Source organism: Peromyscus eremicus, chromosome 1 (assembly GCF_949786415.1).
Source record: "Peromyscus eremicus chromosome 1, PerEre_H2_v1, whole genome shotgun sequence".
In the NCBI taxonomy this organism is placed as follows: domain Eukaryota; kingdom Metazoa; phylum Chordata; class Mammalia; order Rodentia; family Cricetidae; genus Peromyscus; species Peromyscus eremicus.
In genome coordinates, this window is record NC_081416.1 from 50,991,226 (window position 1) to 51,012,619 (window position 21,394).

A 21,394-nucleotide genomic window follows, 5' to 3' on the forward strand; every position below is an offset into this window, starting at 1 on the left:
TCCCCCCAACCCTATAACCCTGAGATAATGAAAACTTTTGGGAGAGGGGCATTGTTTTCTTAAAATTGCTTCCTGCTGTTTAGGGGCTGATGGTATCTCTGCAGGATCCTGTAAGAAAGCCAAATGGTTAAGTCTCAATAGTAATAGTTGTAATATTTGTAGCCAGTCTCAGAGTAACAGGTAAGGTTATCTCAGATTCTGGCTAGAAGTGTAATATGATGGACCATCTCGTCTTGGAACTGTTCTGAAGAGTTTGCAGTCCAAAACTGATCATTGAGTAGTGTTTTTTGGTTCAATGGCATCATTATGGACCAGGCAGAGTCATTGTTGTGGAGCCCCATCTTCCTTCTGGATGACTTCAGAGACTGCTATTGGAAAGACCTATTTTTCACTGGGGAAAACTTGAGAGGAGAGAAATGGCTCAGTGGTTAAGAGCACTGACTGATGTTCCAGAGGAACTGGGTTCAATTCCCAGATTGTCTTGTGTCCAATCATGCTTGATTAAAAAAAAATTAAAAAGTAAAAAAAAAATAAAAGGAAGAAGGGACCATGTGACCCCTCTTTCTTCTCTCTTTTAAGAGGTCACATACAATGGCAAAAAGCACCGCCTCCTTTGGGCCATATAGCCCAAAGTCATAAGCAGAGCAAATACCACTACAGGTAGTATACATACATGTTGGAATCTGCCCACAAGTCAACTGGGTATCTGGGTAGAGGCGTGTGGACTGTAGAAACAATGAAGAAGACAGAACAGAGTCGAGAGGACTGCCAGTCAATGCTGGACAGCCCCGAGTTTATTTCACAGCCAGCTTATATACAGTCTTGAAGGACAGAAGTAGAACAATGCACAGCCCAGGCATTCAACCACTATCTATCCTGTCCTTGCGTCAAGAAGCAGGTAGTTTCATTTTCTATCTGGATGTGCCTCTGGCTGGTGTCAGCAGCCTGCGTATAGCTAAATAGTATGTTCCTCCCTGTGGGCTAATCAGGACTTTCTCAAAGCCCTTCAAGGAGACTCCGTGGGCTAATCAGGACTTTCTCACAGCCCTGGAGCAAGCAAGCCTGAACTCTATTGACTCAGAATAGACTTCAGATTCAAACTGGGACACAGTCAGTTGTGGGCTCCCACAATTCCTCCTTTTTTATTTATTTAAGATTCCACTGAGTCTCTCAGATGACTATGCCTGTCTTAGGTTGTTTCTTGCCACACTCCAATCTTACCCATCATGGGAGCATGAATTCCATCATCATGTCTTGTCTTAGGTTGAAAGGAGGCAAGGAAAACTTACTCTTTGGCTACCAGCCTCTGGTATTATAAGTCAGGGGAATGTGCAGAGTTTTACTTCATGGAGTTCCGAGCCCAATCTCCATAATGAGTTCATAATCAGCTTGAAAATCATAGGCAAACAGATTATGCCTACTAAGACACATGCTCCAATAACTAAGAGCAAAGTAAATGATGACCACGATAGAGTAACCTTTTTGAATTGTTCTAAAATATCTTCAGCTGTTTTAGCTGTGTCAAAAATCCAATTTAGCCTTTTTCATTTCTATAATCTCTTGATGTAATTTAGCCAAATCTAAGGATTCATTAGAATCATGCCAAATTCCTTTAAGATGTGCTTTAACTCTTTCCCATCCAATAGCACTTTCATTATATACAAAAGATGTAACACAAATTCATTCATAATTAGCATGACATTTCAAATGCACTCTTGTTTTCAGGCTTTGGAGCTCATCTCCCAGAAATTGTACCACATCATACAAAACATTCAATTTCTGTTCCATTTTCACGTCTATACCTTCTTGAGTCTCTAAGGTCATAGGAACATTTATAGACAATTGATTAACAAATGCTGCTGTCTGAATGGATTGAGACAAAGGCCACTGAAGCAACAGTAGTAGTAGCAAGCATAGTAACAAGAGCTGCAAATCCTGCTATAACTAATCCAGCAACAGGCTTCTGTCTGTAACCATGTAACCCTTTATTATCAAACCATGGATCACTCATATATACTGGCAATATCACAAAAGAAGGTTGTTTTAACACTATTACATGAGTATGATTATCCGTTTGAGAAATAGAGTTAGTCAAAATATAATTAAGACATGATATATTAAACATAGAACTATTCATAGAAATATTCGCTTCACCAACTAAAAGAACTTAGGGCAACTTAACACAAGCTAAAACAGTTCCTTCCAGAGGACAAGCAGGCCTCAGGTGACTGGAATGTCCTGCCACTGTTCCCATGGTGGCAGCAAGTTTCCAAACATAAGTTTGTGGAGATCCAGTACTGGAATATCAAATTTCAGCTGACAGTCCTTGGTCCCAAGATTCTGCTGTAGACACAGGATAAGAGTCACTATAATCATCTTGATTTCTGGACTAGTCAAGAATATATTGCTGTGTCCCTGTAATGTTATACTTTAAAGGAACAATGCCAGTATATCGTCTCCATAACAAGGTTCTGTTAGACTCTCCCAACTCTTTTGTGCATGGAGGAAATCATTGAGGGGGTGAAATATTACTTATCCAATTACCTTGAGGAAACAATAACTTTGTATAATGTGTACATTGTTCATCATGTCCCAATACTTGTTTTGGAAACACTCCAAGACATCCTTTTGCAAAACAGTAATTTTTTTGCAAAACATACAGGAATCCCTATGTATCCAATATAAGAAAAACTGTGAGCAATCTGGAACACTTGGGTGGCAGGTTGATCTAAAAGCCTGGTGTCATTACTTTTCCTTCCCAAGTTGCAGGATGTAAAATTGGTGGATCAGGAACATAAGCCCAATAGGTCTCACTCTGGCGTCTCTGTGTGGTCATCAGCAACATCAGGACCAGCATCTCTCTGCTCCATACACCGGCAACCAACGAGCTTCACTTTCATCCTGTGAAAAACACAAACATGCCCTTGTCCCCATATTAATACAGGGTCGAGGCCCTTCCATAAACCAGTACAAGGATCTTTCTATTTGACTTGAGCAAATTTTGTGGTGGTGCTTTCATGCCAAAACTGACCTGCTGCAGATTTTACAGAAGCATCCACATTTAAAAAATTTAAAACAGGGCCGGGCGGTGGTGGCGCACGCCTTTAATCCCAGCACTCGGGAGGCAGAGCCAGGCGGATCTCTGTGAGTTCGAGGCCAGCCTGGGCTACCAAGTGAGTTCCAGGAGAGGCGCAAAGCTACACAGAGAAACCCTGTCTAGAAAAACCAAAAAAAAAAAAAAAAAAAAAATTTAAAACAAATAAGGCATGATTTAATACATTATGTGATGACTGACTAAGGGTATAATTCCCCCTTCTTTAATTTTTGAAGATGTATTTTGAGGCTGCCATGAGTTCTTTCAATGACACCTTGTCCTTGAGGATTATAAGGAATACCTGTTTTATGCTCTTGAGGATTATAAGGAATACCTGTTTTATGCTCTTGAGGATTGTAAGGAATACATGTTTTATGCTCAATTTGCCATTGAGAACAAAATTGATAAAAGGCTTTACTAACATATCCAGATCCATCATCAGTTTTAATAACTTTTGGTATTCCCATATAGGAGAGACATTTCAGGCAATTACATGCTTGGTAGCTTCACCAGTTTGAGCAGTAGCCATTACAAATTCTGAATAAGTATCAATTGTTACATGCACATATTTCAATTTTCCAAACTCTGTAATATGAGTAGGAAGATGACCTCAAAGATTTACTCCAAAATAAGGCAGATATTGTGGACATGTAGCACATTTTTGACAATTTGACAAGTGGTTTTTCTTGTTAAACCAAATTGTTTTCTTAAGCTTTTACTATTTTGATGATGCAACACATGTGATCCCTGAGCGAGCTCAACTTGAGATAAAGCAATCAACTGAGTAAATTTATCAGCTAAAGGATTACCTTCAGCCAATGGACCAGGAAGATTTGAATGTGCTCTAATACGTCTCACAAAACATGGCAATTTTCTTAAGTGAATGGCATCCTGAATTTGTTGAAATAACGTTCTTATTTGCTCATTAGTAGTTTCAATATAAGAAACAGTTTCTATAACTTGAAGAGCTCTCTCTATATAATGATTAGCTGTATATAAATTAAATGAACCATCTTTAAGAACTTGAAAGACTATAGCAACAGCTCGTAAACTACTTGAGCTGAAGCAGTAGTAGTCTAGATTACATATCCTTTTCCATTGATTACATAGGCTGCTTTTCCATTAGATGAGCCATTAGTAAAATCTAAAGCAGCATCTTTCACTGGAGTTTGCATTACCACTTTAGGGAAAATAAAGGAGTGCATCTAAGCAAATTGTAATAATTGATCAACAGGATAGTGATTATCAATTTAACCCCAAAATTGAGCAAAAGCAATTGCCTAAGAATCATTAATTTGAAATAGCCTATCAATTTTGTTGTCGAGTGAATGGCACACCAATAGTCTCAGGCTCTTTGCCAAAATATCTTCTAGATTCAACTTGACTCTTGTGCACTAGATATGCTACAGCTTCATAATATGGATAGAATACTTTAGCTGATGAAGCAGGAAGACGTAAACATAAAAGTGGACCATTTTTGCCATAATACGACTGCAGGAGTAAGTCTAGTGGGCAGGATATATGCTTGCCAAGGTTGATCATAATCAATATAATGTACCTGCTGATATTTAATAGCATTCTCAACCTGTGAAAGAACCTATCTTCCTCCTTCAGGTAACTGTCTGGGTGAATTAGAATCATCATCTCCTTTTAAAATATCATTCAAAGGCTCTAATCACCAGTAGATAATTTTAAATAAGATCGTAACTATTGAATAGCCCCTAATAACTTTTGAAAATCATCCAAAGTTTTAAACTCATCTTTTCTTATTTCCAATTTCTGAGGCTTTAATTCCTTAGGATATAATATATGTCCTAAACATTGTAAAGGCAGAATCATCGGCTAATTTTTAAAATGAAGAAAACCAACCAGAATTAATCTAATATGGTAAAATCCCCAATATGTGTTACAGTTTCCCTTCAAATTCAGCAGTGTTCACATCTCCTCTGGTCTTCTACAACTTCCCATGTGCCTTCAGGTCAGGCCTTTGACTGTGTTTGCTCTTCTGGACCAGCCAGACATAGACAAATTCCTCTTTCCCCTTTTCTTTCCTTATTCCAGTCTTTTGCCTTCTCTTGCTTTTCAAACAATATGCAAATCTCCATCCAAGACCTTTTTCTTGTGGTTTCTTCCCTGCAGTTTAGAACATTGCATAGGTATAACATTTCAAAAAAGAATAGAAGCCGGGCGGTGGTGGCGCACGCCTTTAATCCCAGTACTGGGGAGGCAGAGGCAGATGGATCTCTGTGAGTTTGAGGCCAGCCTGGTCTACAGAGCAAGTTCCAGGATAGGCTCCAAAGCTACACAGAGAAACCTTGTCTCGAAAAAACCAAAAGAAAAAAAAAAAGAAACATATATATGCATATATCATAACAAAAAACATGTTTTATTAATATAAAAAACCTGTATCAATGTGAACCATTTCAGATAGCAGTAGTTTTTTTTTAATCTTAACCCATAATAATTTGTAACCAATTCTCTTAAATGATGACAAGTATTTGTAACCCATTGAACTCAAATGATCAAAATCCATGTAATTTTTCTTTTCCTGTGGAAGCAAAAGCAGAATTTCTCCCAAACATAGTGTATCTTTGACTTTTGTTCTAAAGTCAAAGCTTTTCAAAAGTATGCAGGCTGGTAATTCAACATTTTTTTTTCAAGCAGTATCAGGACAGAGAAGGGTTAAGGTGGGAAGCTGCTGGCCTGCAGAAGAGACCTTGAAGTTATCACAGTGAAGAAGGACTTGGCTTAGGAAGGAAGGGAGGGGGAGAGTGGGCACAGAGTGTGCTCTTGGCTGCCAGTGTTCCTGAAAAAGAAGTTTTTAACTCCTTTGACTATAATAATTAACAATTAACCCCAGACTCTCTGTCAGCTTTCAGCACGGCTTGTCAGTTGTAGACAGTAAACTCCCTGCCACTTCACCTGTAACTCCTGTCTCTGCCCTTCCTGCTCTGAGAATGCACACCCCCACCCTCTGAGAGACACTGACTGGCTGCAGGCTTCTCTTGCTGGCCAAGACCAGCTCCACAAGTGCTGCAGGCCTGATAGCAAGAGAGCTTCGGAGGGAGGCGGCCCTTGCCATGCCTCTCTCTCCTTCTCTTCCAGGAAAATGAGTGAGGTTAGTAGACAGAAACAAGTAAGACTTACACAGACGGCCAAGTACTGGTACATCAGCACTGAGACGATGGCCTCATCTAACAGACGGCTTCTCTTGCAGTACACAAGCCCCACCTGGCAGGAGCTACCTGCTTATCTCAGTTCATTCGGGTGACCCAGTGCCCTTAAACACATGGAACAGAACAGTAACATAGTAACAGTCAGAACACAGACCAAGACAAAGAGTGCTCACATCTACATTTACCCGCCAGCTATGAACAGATTTGAAAGTGAGACACTGGGCTAATGGTTTGAAGTAGTGACCTGCTTAATCTTTCCAGAGAAATCATTCATAGTCAGGAATGGATGTGGGGGAGAATCTTGAGGTGGGGGAGAATCTTCATTATAATGCTTAGCAGCCTCTTCCTCTAATTCTGCCTCATACCAGAATCTAACTGGCCATTATCATCAGATAACTTTATGAAAGCATCTGCATAAAGCGATCTCTCTGGCAGAGCAGAATGTTTAGTTTGCATTTTACTTGATTCAGGAAACATTTTCTGTCTGTCAGGACAAAGATCTAAACTGTCCCGAATAAGTGTCCAGAGACTAAAGACATCTGTTGGAAGCTTTTCTGGACCATGCTTATCATAATACCTCTGCATTTTAACTCTAATACGTCTCCAAGTATCTGCATCCAAGGAACCCTGCCCAGGAAACCAAGGACAAATCTTTTCTACAAATTCTAAAAATTTACACAGTTGCTGACCTCCTACTTTGGTACCTCTAGCCTTTAAGATATCTTTAAGTAAATGCGCGAACAGCTGTTTTCTATTTCCTTGACCCATACTTATTTTTTACACTTATTCTCAATTTTTTTAAACCGCTCATCCGCTTTTTTATTTACACTTATCACTTTTATTCTCAAGTCGTATTTACCACGGCTTCCACCTTTTTTGAGTGCACTCCTTTTTCTCCTGTGGTGTCCACCATGAAATCCCTGGTGCCCAACCCCCACAGCAGGTGCTACCTGTCGGAACCTCCTGGTGAGTCCACTGGGTATCTGGGTGGAGGTGTGTGGACTGTAGAAACAATGAAGAAGACAGAACAGAGTCGAGAGGACTGCCAGTCAATGCCAGACAGCCCTGAGTTTATTTCACAGCCAGCTTATATACAGTCTTGAAGGACAGAAGTAGAACAATGCACAGCCCAGGCATTCAGCCACTATCTATCCTGTCCTTGCGTCAAGGAGCAGGTAGTTTCATTTTCTATCTGGATGTGCCTCTGGCTGGTGTCAGCACCTTGTGTATAGCTAAATAGTATGTTCCTTCCTGTGGGCTAATCAGGACTTTCTCACAGCCCTGGAGCAAGCAAGCCTGAACTCTATTGACTCAGAATAGACTTCAGATTCAAAATGGGAAACTGAGTCAGTTGTGGACTCCCACACATACATACATACATACATATATACAGGCAAAACACTCATACCCATAAAATAAATCTTTATAAAAATTATTGTTATTAGTGAATATGTGTGCATCTGCATGGTGTGTGTTTGTGTGTGGTGTGTATCACGGCACATGGAAGTCAGAGAGCAATATTGCAGTCTCTCTACCTTTGTAGCTCTGGGATCAACCTTATGGAGTCAGGCAAGCAAGGTGAGTACTTCTTCTTTTTTTTTTTTTTTTTTTTTTTTAATCTGCTGAGCTATCCCCCTGGCCCAGTTTGGGCTTTCTTGAGACAGGGTTTCATGTATATCAGGTTAGCCTCAGACTTGTTATGTCACTAAAGCTGGCCTTAACTCCTGATCCTTCCGCCGTTACCTCTCAACTGATGGGATGGCAGGTGAGTGCCACCACATCTGACTGTTGTCTCTGTGTCATTCATCGTGACCCATCCTCCTCCAACTGCCCAGATAACCTGGCCCGTGATTTCTAGGGTCACAGAACCACCCCTGCAGCTGGCTTATGACCTCTGCTTCTCAGCCCCTTTGAGCCTGCCACACGGGGCCTTGACACCCCTATCCCCATCTTGGAGCTTCAGAAACATCTGCTTGACACTGGTGGGGAAAGAATCAGGGGAGAGCTAGCTTACCTCTGCCTCTGCTCCAAGGCTTCTGTGATAGGCAGAGGCGGGTCACAATCTCAGGCCTCAGAACTGGTGCCCTGTTTAGCTGGTGGGCCCCCGTACAGATGTGGCTTCTTTCTTACCCCCTTAGGCCCCCTTCCTTGGCATCTGTGAGGTCAGGGCTCCTTTCCTTCCCTCTCACCTGCAGGTCCAGCCTGAATAGTCTTCTGGGTAGAATCTTGGCTTCTGTGATGATGCATGCCATCCCTCTCCAGAGCTTACGGGCATCAGCTGTCTGCTCTTCAAGTTCAAAGGCAGGCTTTTGGACCTACAAAATTCTTTTTCTCATTCAAACCCTGGCTGCTGTAAGACTCTGTAGTCTCAGCTCTGGATTTCAAAGCCTCTTTTGCAACTCTGAGCCGAGGATTTGCCTCTTTGTTCTGGTTGCCCTGGAGAGTAGCAGGCTGGGAAGCCAACTCGGCTTAAGAATGGAGGGGAGTGGTTGGAGGAAAGTGTCTTCCGAGGAACCGCTGGTTTTGAGTTAATGCCTCCCTTGACCAGCCACCCAGCCCTTAGCTTCATGTAGATCCCCCAGGGCAGAGTGGTTCTGCCCTTTGTGGACTGGAGGAGGGGGAGAAGGAGACCACACTTTAGAAAGTGCCAAAAATCAGGTTAGTAGATGGCTCAACAGGTAAGAGCACCGGCCGACCAAGCATGAGGTCCTGAGTTCAAACCCCTAGAGTTAGGGGCAGGGAGATAGCTCAGTGGTTAAAGCACTTACCTCACAAGCACGAAGACCAGAGTTTGGATCCTTAGAATTTAGATAAATGCTGGGTGGATCCCCCTGCCCTCCCCCCCCCCACCCCATAAATGAAGCCTCAGAAGGCAGAAACACAGAATCCCCAGGGGAAGCTCCGGGCTTGATTGAGAGACCTTGCCTTATTGAATAAAGAGGAGGAGTAAACAAAGAGAATTCCCAACATCAGCTGTGGTCCTCTGCATACATGCACACCCACATGAACAAATACTACTCACGTGTATCCTTTATATACACACATATCACACACAACAGAGAGGGGGTGAGGGAAACAGAGAGAGAGAGACAGACAGACTGAGGGAAAGAGAGGGGGAACCCAGAATCTGCATAAGAACGTGGGTATGGATCTATGCACCTGTAACTTCAGAGCTGGGGTAAGCTGAGGGATGGAGACAGAAGGATCACTGGGGTTTGCTGACCACCAGGCTCAGTGACAGGTCCTGTATCAAGGGAAAAAGGAAGGAAGCGTTAGAGTAGGACAATCAAGTTCTCCTCTGACCTTTGTGCATAGATGTGTGCACCCGACACACACATTGCATGAAAATGTTATTTACTTTACTTATGGACAGTTTTTTTTAGGCCTCACTCTTACTGTTTATATTTTCTTGTGTGTGTGTGTGTGTGTGTGTGTGTGTGTGTGTGTGTGTCTGTACTTGTTCATGTATTCATGTGTGTGTAGATACAAGTGCACTTGTGTGCATATGTGGTTTTGGAGGTCAAAGGACAACTTGAGTAGTGTTCCTCAGAGGCCATCCGCCTTGTTTTTTGAGACAGGGTCTCTCACTTGCTTGGAACTTGCCCATTAGGCCTGGATGGCCCATGAGCCCCAGGGCCTAATCTTCATCTGCCTCTCCAAGTGCTGGAGTTTGAAGCACATGTCACCAAGCAGCTTTTTACATGAGTTTTGGGGATCAGATTCTGATCCCCATGGTTTTGAGACAAGTACTTCACCAACTGATGCCTTTTCGATTTTAAGACAAGGCAAGTGCCTCTCGGTCTGGCACTCAGTTCTGGCTCGTTCTCCAGGTGTAAGGACTGAGGTTCAGCGGGAACGAGGAGCTCAAGTGGACAGGTGCTCCTAGAGTTCCCATCCTTAACAACCTTCAATCCAGCAACCCCTGACAGGGTCACCTGGTCAGGAACCCATTTTGCAACATGGCGGCCCACTAGGTCCCACCGTGATAGCCGGGATCCACCAAGCCCACCACTCCCCTTCATCACACTCTGATCTCTGTTGCTGCAGCTCTGTTGTCTCCGGGGATGGGGTGGGGTGGAAGGTGTAGGCAGGTGACCATGCACTAGGGTTCCACGGAATGTGATCCGCAAGCCACGTCTGGGTTCACGTTTCACTGGACTGGAGGAGAGGCGTGGCAGAGACGGACCCAGTCCTGTGAACTCCTTTCCCATGCACCTCAGGGCTCTGGGATAACAGTAGGCTAGGGACTGCCTGTGATTTGCTCTCAGGAAACCCTGAACATGGGTCCTCTGGACTTGGGGGCCTCTTTGTTCTCTTGAATCTGCTTTGAGACTCTTTTCTCTCACCTGCAGGATCTCTCCCCCCCCCCCCCCGTCCCACAAATGCACTTAGTCCTCATGCTGCGATAGGGAGTGGGGGTGTTTCTTGGCCACTCTTGTCCTCTCCAGCTACAGCAACATCCTCAAGTGGGGCACTCCTGGAAATGTTTTCAGGCTGAGGACAAGCATTTGGGCACACTGAGTGGTTTCTTTGATTTCTCTCAGCCAACCGAGTCCAAGATCCAAGGTATGAAAAGTTTTGGCTTCATAATAAGATGGATCTGCATCTCAGCTTGGCCTCTTCCCAGCTGTGTGACCTTGCTCAAGCTGCTTACACCCTCTGAATCTGTTTCCTCATCTGTGGAGTGGGAGGGTGGTGGGGGATACAGTACCTGCCGGGTGGATCGGCAGTGAAGGGTAAATTAGACAGCCCGTAGGTGCTCGGTAAATGACAACGTTCATTACCGTGTGGGAGAGAAGCAAGATGAGAGGGGGAGCCGTGCAGGCTTCCTCCTGCAGCTGTTGTTCAAATGCACGATCTCTGCTCCGAGTAGCTCAGTGACCTCGGATTCAAAGTCAACACCCAAAGCAGGTGCTGCCTCCTCACCTTCCCCCTCTGCCTCACCTGCAGCCACACCCTGGTAGCTCCAAGGCCCCAGAAAGCCCCTGCTCTGCAAATCTCAGACCCACTTTAACCCCACTGACCCCCTTCAGGAATGCACCCCTGTGCACATCTTCCTGACTTACTCTTGTCCTGGCTCAACGCTACTCTCTTATAGTAGCCTCCCTTGGCCACTCCGGTGTCTGTCAGCGGCAGCCCACTCGTCTCTTTTCCTCCTCCTCCTCCTCCTCCTCCTTCTCCTCCTCCTCCTCCTCCTCCTCCTCCTCAGTCCTTGCTTCATTTCCCCCACAACCTGACCACCATTCAACTCCCTTTTAGTTGACTGTCTCCACTGGCAGAATACTGTCCTCAGAGACACAGACTTTGGCCTTGGTGTGTACATTCATAGCGATCCCCAGTGCCCAGGCCTCGAAGCAGGTATTTGATGCTATTTTGAATGTATACCTTAAAGACTATGGAGAATTAGATTCTGGCTGGTCCAGGTAAGGGGACAGCCCTGGGGCATGAAGAAGCCATCACTCTCCTTTCCCCAATGAGAGAATTAGATGAGATCTTCAGGAGATCATGAACCCGTGCATGAACACAGCAGTGGGTGAGTCCCTTCTGCAGGGCTTTTGGAAGCCAGGGTCTCTGGCTTCTTGCAGACATTAAGAGCATACCCCCCCACCCCCCCCACCCCCACACGAGGCAACCAGCCCTCTCCTTGCCCTGACATTTCCTGATTGGTTCTAATAAGCTGGAGTCTTTGCTTTCTAAGAACCTCATGGAATGTGACATTCTGGGACTATAAGTCTCAGGAAGCAGCCAGTGGTCCTGGCTCAGGGCAGGGAGGAACACTCAAGGGGAGCCTAGGCAGGGTCGGCAGGAGAGAGGTACCTACAGGGACACAGAAGGGGAGACAAAAGCCCTCTTCTGTGTGATTTGTCAGTTTTTCCTTCTTTTATTTCAAAGAAAACAGATTTAGAACAAGCATAAGAAATGTGAACAATTGTGAATGCTGGAGACTGGGTACAGAGACATTTATCACCGAGAGCACTGAGCTGTTTTCATATTCAAAAAAACCTTCATATAGATTTGACGGGGGAATAAGATTATTATAGCTGGTGGTTGGCAATAGAGTCCATTTTGAGGGCCTGGGGACTTGCCCTTGGGTATTTTTGCAGTGTGTGTGAACAGAGGGCATAGCTGTGTCTGAGCTGGAACCTAGCGCTATCAGAGCCCTGGCTCCTCCTTGCAGGTCTCAGTTTCCTGCTCTCTGAGGAGTGGGGAAAGGCTGAGGGGCCCCATGCTGGGATGAAGCTAATTCATTAGTGACACCTCAGCAGGGACCGGGCTCCTGCAGTGCCAGCATGACTCATTGAGATGATTGCTTCACCGCCAGTCTGCGTGGGCCCTGAACGCAGCAGCACATTTTACCTTTACCCACTGAGAAGGGCCTGGTGGGAGGTAAAGGTACAGGATCTACCCAGAACAAGAAAAAGACCTAGAGGAAGCGGAGGGCTGGCCTCCATGCTCCTAACTCCAGGAGCAATGCCTGGCTGGTGCTGGAGTGGAGGCATTCACGGGGCTTCTGGGATGCCCACAGAGTCCAGGAGGGCTGCCTGCCTGGTGCGGCAGTGCCAACCTGAGCATGTGGTGAGGGTGGGCTGACTGGATTCCCTCCTCCACATCGAATGTCCCTTGGTAAAGATGCTGAAGGGATGTGGGGGGTTGGGAGATACTCAACATGGCTGGGTCTGCCCTGGATTTCTGGTATGTGAGTGCCCACCTCCTCTGAGAAATCCTCTCAAGTAAGGAGAAGGGAAGAGTGTTGGGTTGGGACTTAACATTGTCTAGGAACTTGAGGAACTTGAACCCTATCTAGCTGGGGATGAGAATCTATCCCTCTGGGGTCTGATGTCTGGGCTTGGCTTTTTCTGGACATGGATCCCTTGCCTTGGCTGTGGTCCTCACATAATTTTATTAGTACATGGCTGTTTCCTAGTAACAGCATGCTTCTGTCTGTGTCTCCCAGTATCTGCTCACCCCAAGAAACCCTTGCTTGAAGACCACTGGTGCTCTGCCCTTCTGGTCCTTTAGCTAACAAATATCTATAAGGATCAGAGAAACGGAAGCCAGGAGTGAAAAAAGGATTTGCTGGATGGTTTCATCGCTAGGAAATTCAAAAGCAAGCCAAGCTGACCCCTGATGATAGAGGTCATGATCAAAGTTGCTTCTGGGATGTGAAAGAGGTGTGAGGGAACTTTTGAACTTTAGAAATGGGACATGAGGGCTGGGGATGTAGCACAGTCAGTAGGGCGCTTTGCCTAGCATGCTCAAGGCTCTGGGTTTGATCCACAACACCATATAATCAGAACACAGTGGTGCACACCTGTAATCCCAGCATTAGGGAGGTGGGAGGACCAGAAATTTGGTGACCTGGTGACCTATTGAGGTGTAGGTTAGCTTGAGCTATGCGAGACTCACAAAGGAACAAAAGCTTAAACAAGGTGGTGGGGGGTGGAGGGGTGGCAGGGGGTGGAGGGGGTTGGGTGGTGGGGGGTGGGAGAGCCGGTGACAGCATAGGTACACACATTTGTCAAAATACACTCAATAGCACCGAAGGATGTCCCAAGCCCTTCCTTCTTTATAGCATTATTTTTTAGATTTCAGATAGGTTCTTGCTATGCTGCCCAGTCTGGTTAACATAGCAGGGGTGACAGGTGTGAGTCACCCTAACCCCCTTTCATTGCCTCCAATCTGAGACAAGGGCTTTCTGTGAACCCTGTTAGCCTTAAATCACTATATAGCTTAGGCTGACTTGAACTTGCGAAAATCCTCCAATTTCTGCTCTGAAAGTTCCAGGACTACAGGCCTGAGCCACCACACCTGGGTTCTTGCTGTATGTTGTTGCTCAGGCTGGTTGACAGCTAGGATTATAGAGGTGAATCAATGTGTCTTCCTTCCACTGTCTTAATGTTAAAATCGTCGTGGCAGTAGGGATGGTTTGGAGGACACTAAGGTCTGCCGGGTCAGAGAAGGCAAGGGGAGGAGGTGTGAGGTCTGCTGACTGAGTTCCTAGGTTGCTGCGCAACCCTCTAGAAGGTTTGCCTAATTCCTGGAGGCTGCTTTCCTCCTCGTTTCTGATTACTGATTCCTTTCTCCTGGTTTTTGTATTGTGAGTCAGAAACTCTGTTGAGGAAAAATTCACCGGAGGGGTGGGGTGGAACGATGTGTTTTCTTTTACTGGGAAGTTATATGGTTAGGAATTGGGGCTCTCGAGTCACACGAACGCCGTGGTTTTTTTTTTTTTTTTTTTTTTTTTTTTTTTTTTTTGTCAACCAGCTTAAGTCCAATCGCTTTAAAATATGGGGAGTAGCTTTTAGCAAAGTGCCGTGCACGTGGAGCGTTGGCAGAGTGGAAGGGGAGGAGGCGGGTCAAAAGGCTGTTGGTGAGTCACAGAACCAAGGTGATTATCGTTGGTGGCACTCAAAGGTGGTCACTTGTTCCAGTCCTCCGCCCACCCCAGCTACACACAGACTTTGGGTATCCTCGGAGGGGCCCAGATAGGAGCTGCGGGTTTGGAGTGGGAAAGCACCAGCAGCGGGCGGAACCCGATGAGGGCGGAGTCAAGCATAGTCCCGCAAATCCTCAGATCTAAAAAAGGCCAGAACACAGCATTGTTCCTAGTTAGTCCAAGATAGACTTGAAGTGACCGCGCCCTCCCCACCCCCCTCCACTGGGCGACTGGTAACACGCTGCTGGACGGGAACGAAAAAGCAAGTAACCTCTCCTCCAGGTCCTCCTCCAGTATCCATCCTCCATTTCTTCAGTCCCAGGTTCCTTTCTCCTGGGCCCACCAGCCTTGAGGCACACACAGCTATATCAAATGGCCCGCTGAGGCAGGTGTAGATAGTGTCGGACGTCGGGGCTCAGCGCTAGCCCTGTGCTAGGTTTGCGCTCAGCAGCTGCCTCGGCTCGCGCTAGCTCCGGGAAGGGCTAGCTAGCTGGGGACCCGCTTCAGCTTCGGGACCCCACTCTTGCAGGCCGCCTTGGCCCCGCCCCACCCCGCCCTCCCTCTGCCTCATTGGCAGCCGCACTCGCGTCGGGGGTTGCCAAGGCGACGGGTCGCTAAGCTGCGAGTCAGCTCGAACTCGAGCCAGTCGGCCTCTGGCGGAGGCAGCGGGGGAGGCCAGAGGGCGGGCGGCCGAACGCGGTGCCGGGCGGCGGGGCCCAGGCGGGCGCCTCCTCCCGGCACGGCCCCCCTCCCGGCACACAGGCAGGCCGGGGCGGGGGGCCCCCGAGGTCCAGCGGCCCGGGCCCCGTCGGGGCAGCCGGGGCGGGGCGATGCCGGGTGGTGGCAGCGGCGGCCCGGGCCGGGGCCCGTGACCATGGGTATCGCGGAGTCCACGCCGGACGAGCTGCCGTCGGACGCCGAGGAGCAGCTGCGCAGCGGCGAGCAGCAGCTGGAGCTGAGCGGGCGGCGGCTGCGGCGGCTGCCCAGCGCCGTGTGCGCGCTGAGCCGCCTGCAGAAGCTGTATGTGAGCGGCACCGGGCTGCGCGAGCTGCCCGAGGAGATCGAGGAGCTGCGCGAGCTGCGCATCCTGGCGCTCGACTTCAACAAGCTGGAGCGCCTGCCCGACGGCCTGTGTCGCCTGCCGCGCCTCACGCGTCTCTACCTGGGCGGCAACCGGTTGCTGGCGCTGCCACCCGACTTTGCGCAGCTGCAGAGCCTGCGCTGCCTCTGGATCGAGGGCAACTTCCTGCGGCGCTTCCCGCGGCCGCTGCTGCGCCTGGTGGCGCTGCAATCGCTGCAGATGGGCGACAACCGGCTGCGCGCGCTGCCGGCGGAGCTGCCGCGCATGACGGGCTTGCGTGGCCTCTGGCTCTACGGCAACCGCTTCGAAGAGTTCCCGCCCGCGCTGCTGCGCATGGGCCGGCTGCACATCCTCGACCTCGACCGCAACCGCCTGGGCGGCTTCCCCGACCTGCACCCGCTGCGCGCGCTGCGAGTTTTCTCCTACGACCACAACCCGGTCACTGGACCCCCGCGCGTGGCAGACACTGTTTTCTTAGTTGGCGAGGGCGCCGTCGAGCGCATGGCTGAGCGCGATGAGCCCATTCCGCGGCCGCCACCCCGGCGTCCAGTCCGGGCCTTTGAGGATGAGGAGGAAGAAGACCTGCTCATAGGAGGCTCAGGACCCAGGGCCTTGGGGCCTGCCAGGGACAGCCTCCGAGCCTTGGAAGCCCCTCCAGGATTGGGCACCTGAGCCTCTGCCTTGAGTGATGGCCTTGGCCACTCTGGAAGGAGGGGCTCTAGGAGGCCGTGGCTGTCTGGATATAGGGTGCCGCTGGGCCTCTTGCTTGGGGCAGTGAAGGCAGTGAAGGCAGGCCTGAGGCTATCTTCAGATACTCCTGGGTAGTAAGAAAGACTCCCTGGACAGACCTCTGGGCAATTTTCAGACCAAGAAGTCTGGGATAGAGCCACTGATGGTACAACAGATGAGCTGGTTCTCACCTGGAACCAGGGTCACTCCTATCCACAGAATCATCCCCACTCTGACACTGGATGCCCAGGGTGCCTATCACTGTCATCTGGGGTTTGGATCTCCTAGGCCTACCCTAGCTGTTGCTGGAGCCATTACTTCTGGGGTGGACTGTATGGAGGCAATACTTTCCCTGTGTGTGTGTGTGTGTGTGTGTGTGTGTGTGTGTGTGTGTGTGTGTGTGTGTGTTTGGGGGAGGGTATTGGTTCTGGCCAGAGGTAGGGCATAGGGACTCTGTCCAGGACAGAAGCAGGACACAGATTCGGGCCTAACACCTTAGCCTCCCTCAGCTCTCCACCAGGTCCCCGATATCTGTATCGAGAGGAAGACAGGGTCTCCACCCACCTTTCCCTCTGATCTCTTCTCCCAGCATGTGTTGAAAGATTGCTGGGCAAAGAGATCTTCCCTCTCCTATATAGCCTGTGCCCTCAGTTGCCAAGTTTGAAAAGAAGCCACTGTGCCTCTAGGGCCTCCTGGCCCGAAGAGAGAGGGCTTCTTCACTCCCGGAGGCTGCTCAGGACCTCTCTACTGCTGGCACTCTCCATTTCCTTACATGGGCACAGCCAGGGTGGCTGGCACGGCGTGGGGCACTGGACGGGCACCATGTGCCTCTCCTCCGTCACCAGGGACAGCCTCCGAGGGGGTGAGGAGACAGGCTCTGCAATTCCCAGGGCCAGATCCAAGCAATAACAGGAGGAAGGGGCCCGAGGACACTCAGGGACACTGTCAGGGGCTGGAGCCCCAGAAGGTAGTGTTTTCTTTAGGAAGAAAAAAAAAAAAACTGGTTGTAAACATAAATTATATTTCTTGGAGAATGTGTGTTTCCCACATGTCTATTTATTTATAAGCCCGGGAGCACCAAGTTCCACTGCTGTGGGTGCACCTCCCCCACCCTCGTGCCCCGGCTCTGTGTCAGAATGACCCCGGCCAACTGTTGTGTCCTTCCTGTCTGGGGAACAAGTGCAGGCTGCAGAAAGAAACGGCATCGGCTCCCTGAAGCGGGGGGGGGGGGGGGGGGAGGTCTGGCATCTTGGGGTGCGGTCTTCCCCTTTTGGGCTCACCCCACCCTTGGTGGTGCTGTGGGGGTCCTTTGCCGCTTAGGTCTCAGGTTCTGGCTCTCGCACCAGCGGGGCCGGCCTTTCTCTGCTCTCTCCCCAGTACTGGCCTCTCCCATTCACTCCGTGACTCTACTTGCTCCATTCTCCTTTGCCTTTCTCAGCCTGAGTTCCCTCAGTTTTGACCTCTGTCACCATGGCAATGAGGACTGATGTCATATGAGGCCAAAAGGTCAGGCTCAGCCCAGTAGCTGGGCTCTGGGTAAGGAGGAGGCTGGGCATGGATCTGGAGTGAGATAAGACTGTGGATAGAAAGAGTGAGAAAGTGGGGAGATTGGAAGCTGCCTCTTTTACAAGGAGTAAGACCAGTGCGGGACCCCTTTGTTGAGGTGCCATTGGGGCTCTGGGCCTTCTTGGAACCTGACAACTTGGGGGTAAGGATTTGGGAGGAGAGGTGATCAGATGGGTGGGTGGGTGTTTCAGCCCACCGGGGACTGACCTCTTAACCCAGAACTTGTCAGGTACAGGGGAAACCCCTGGGGACCAGGTCTGGCCCCTTCCTACTTCAGCTGTTGGCTGAGTGATCCTGATGAAGTCTTGGTCTCCTGGGCCTCAGTTTCACCATCTGTAGCTGAGGAGTTGGTCCGATGCTCCAGCCCAACCCTCGGCTCACTGTGTATCCACTGTCCTTTGGTGTGGACCTACAGCTCAGGTTTCCTTCTGGTGTTTCTGCTCCCCTGCCCTGGCTCACCTGAGGCCAGATAGTCTGGGCAATGCCCTAGAGTGTGGACTCCCCTGGGCCACCCTGAGGTGTTCAGGTTCCCCCATTTTTTTTTCTTTGTCCAGCTTGGCACCCTTAACTATGGCTGTTTACTAACCAAGCGTGAGCTACTGAGGCTGTCTGGAGCAGATGCAGTTTCTCCTGGAAAGTTCGTTTGGTTAGAGTTCCTGCTGCCGTCTGACGGCAGTGTTATGGATCTCTCTGAAGAAATGAGGCACCTGGGGGAGGAAGGAGTGTTGCCCGTTACCCTGACACAGCACCCCTTGGTGGTGGTGAAGGCACTGGGTGAGGGGTCCCAACATCACCTCCACCCTTACTTGGCCCCTGGAGAGAAGGAAGAGATGTGTGACACTTGTGGTCTCATCTACAGTCCCCACACAGTCTCAGGGTAGTCAGAGGGGGCGCAAAAGGGGAGTAGGACAGGAAAGCTGTAAGGAGCCGGGTGTGTGTCAGGCCAGGGCAGAGGCCACAAGGGCTGGTGGTTAGAGCAGGAGGAAAGGCTAAAGGAACACGAGAGCAAGGAACAGGTTGAAGAGGGTCTGTGATCTGCCCATTGGCCTATTTGTGAACTCCTAACCCAGTGCTCAGCTCACACACACTACGGGAGAGCTACTCCATTCTTGGCTGGCTGGCAAGCGAGATGGATGAGAATTACAGCCAGTCTCCTCCCCTCTGACCCTCAAGTCTCTTGACTGGTTCCCAAGCCTCCAGGTCAGCTGACCGCTTGACTGGCAGGCAGGGTAGCTTTCCTAGCTTAGCTACTGCCCCTGCAAGGGCTTGGGAAAGGGGGAAAATGGGGTGCTTGGGAACTGGAGACTCTCCCCAGAAACCCCTCCCCTCCCTCCATGCAGCCACACCAGCTTTGACGTCTCTCCCAAAGCTTCCCCAAGACATCGGGGCACTGTGACTCTGAAGATGGACATTTATTACCACAGCCAGGCATGCCACACAGGACGTGTATTCAGACAGGGAACCCTGCCCAAGGGCTCACAATCTAAGAGACGCCACACTCACACAGGTGTGCACATACAGACACATACACAGACACACACAGGACCCAGACACGGGGAGGGGATGACTTCACAAGAAACAGATGGGGGGGGAGGCGGCTCAGGATGGAGCATCAAGCATGTTCAGATTGTTCTTTGGGCTGTCGATCTTAGGGAGAGGAGAGCCCAGAATTCAGGAAGGCCAGTGAGACCTTCGGAAGCAGTGTATCTGGGAGGGACTTGCAGGAGAAAGTGGTCTCAGGCACATGAAGGGATGGATGGGTAGCTCAGAGCAGGCAGAGAGAGTAAGCCCAAAGTTCAGAGGCCCCGTGCCAGTGGCCAGGGTCTGGCACCTCTGCTCTGCAAATACTTATGCTAAAGCTGTTTCCTGGGTTCACTTTCCCAAAGAGAAGCTAAACCAAACCCAGGCTGGTTTAGGGTTCCCCTGAAGCTACTTACCTGACCCCAGGACTCCCTCCAACCCCTGGAATAGAAGCCAAACGAAGCTGCGTTTTACCCCCTCCCATACGCATGTGCACACTAGGCAAGCGCTCTGCCTCTGAGCTACACTCCAGCCTGCAGACACCTTTTCAAAGGGAAGTTTAGACCATATTGTAGGAAGTTGAAGGGGCAGAAGCAGGAAGGGTGGGAAGCTTCAGAATAGGGGGACTTAGTACAGATTCAGGAGGCAGCTGCTGGCCCCAGATGTGGGGGGACAGAGGTTATGTGACCCTCTTCACTCCAGAGTGGGACAGGGCCCATGACATGGGGTTCCCTTAGTGTCTATCTGAAGCAGATATCGTTTTCCTTCTGCAGTACCCTGAGAACTGGCAGGCCAGCTGCCCTGGACCGAGCAGGGAGTGGCTAGGAAATTATTGCTTCTTTGTGAAGAGAGGACCCGAGGGCCCAGCAAAGGACATGGCTTGCCAGAGCCACAGACGGGAGGGCACTGGAGTCCAATCTCTCAGACTCTCAGGTTGGAACTTGCCAATGGGGCTCTTTAGATTGGAGAGATGTTTTTTTTCCCAACCATAGAGCGTCAGCTTAGACAACAGGTTGGAGAAAGGCCACAGGTCCAGTAGGCTGACCTAGAGCTCAGTCTAATCTTCTCTTTCCTCATCAGGACCCGGAAGGAGACATTGTCCCCAAGTCACAGCAGCTGAGCAAGTGATGGTGAGGTGATGGTTGGGGACCCCACTTTTGCCTTTCCTGCCTACCAGGGATGGTGTTAAGGGTCCTCTGGGAAGAGAGGGAGTGCACTGGAGAGCTGTAGGAGAGCTGACTACTTCTAAGCACGACTGTAGGCCTGACCCAGGACATGCAATGCTCTCTGGTGGGTGTGGAGATGACAGTCTAGATCTGAGAGGAAGCTCAGGCAGGCCCGAGCCACTGGTGAAAAATCAAGTCCCAGAGGTGACAAAGTGAGTGGAGAGACCCCCAGACTCCCCATTCTCCCCACTCCCCGCTGCTGCTTCCCTTGGAGGAAGAGAGAGGGCTGGGACCCGCAGAGGAAACAGCCAAGGCCCTACTTTTTCACGATCCTTTATTTATCAGAACAGGCCTTGCCACAAAAAGCAGGGCCCATTCCCACAAAAATATGATTTTGCAAAGAGGAAGATTTTGCTGGCTTAGAGGGTGCATATGGTGGAAAATTTTGTATGGTTCTTTTTCCCTTTTTTCTTCATTTCTCTTTGCTGTAATTTTTCTCTTTTTTTATGATAGTGGGTTTTTGTTTTATTTTTTATAAAACACTTGCGCTCAAGGACTCAAACACAATACAAACAGCGCCACCAATTCCCACCCCTGAGGGCCCCAGCTGAGCTGGAATCCCCT

At 49.1% G+C, this 21,394-nt stretch overlaps 1 protein-coding gene across 1 annotated transcript; it reads left to right on the forward strand.

Moving 5' to 3' along the window:
• The first annotated feature begins 15,382 nt into the window (after positions 1–15,382).
• Lrrc10b (leucine rich repeat containing 10B) lies at positions 15,383–17,551 on the forward strand. The gene has a single exon (XM_059248466.1). The coding sequence runs from the start codon at positions 15,582–15,584 to the stop codon at positions 16,458–16,460; it is 879 nt and encodes a 292-aa protein (XP_059104449.1). The 5' UTR covers positions 15,383–15,581; the 3' UTR covers positions 16,461–17,551.
• Positions 17,552–21,394: the final 3,843 nt, after the last annotated feature.

What these genes read in the sequence shown, in the direction of transcription:
- Lrrc10b (XM_059248466.1), top strand. Translation starts at nt 15,582, where the DNA reads ATGGGTATCGCGGAGTCCACGCCGGACGAGCTGCCGTCGGACGCCGAG.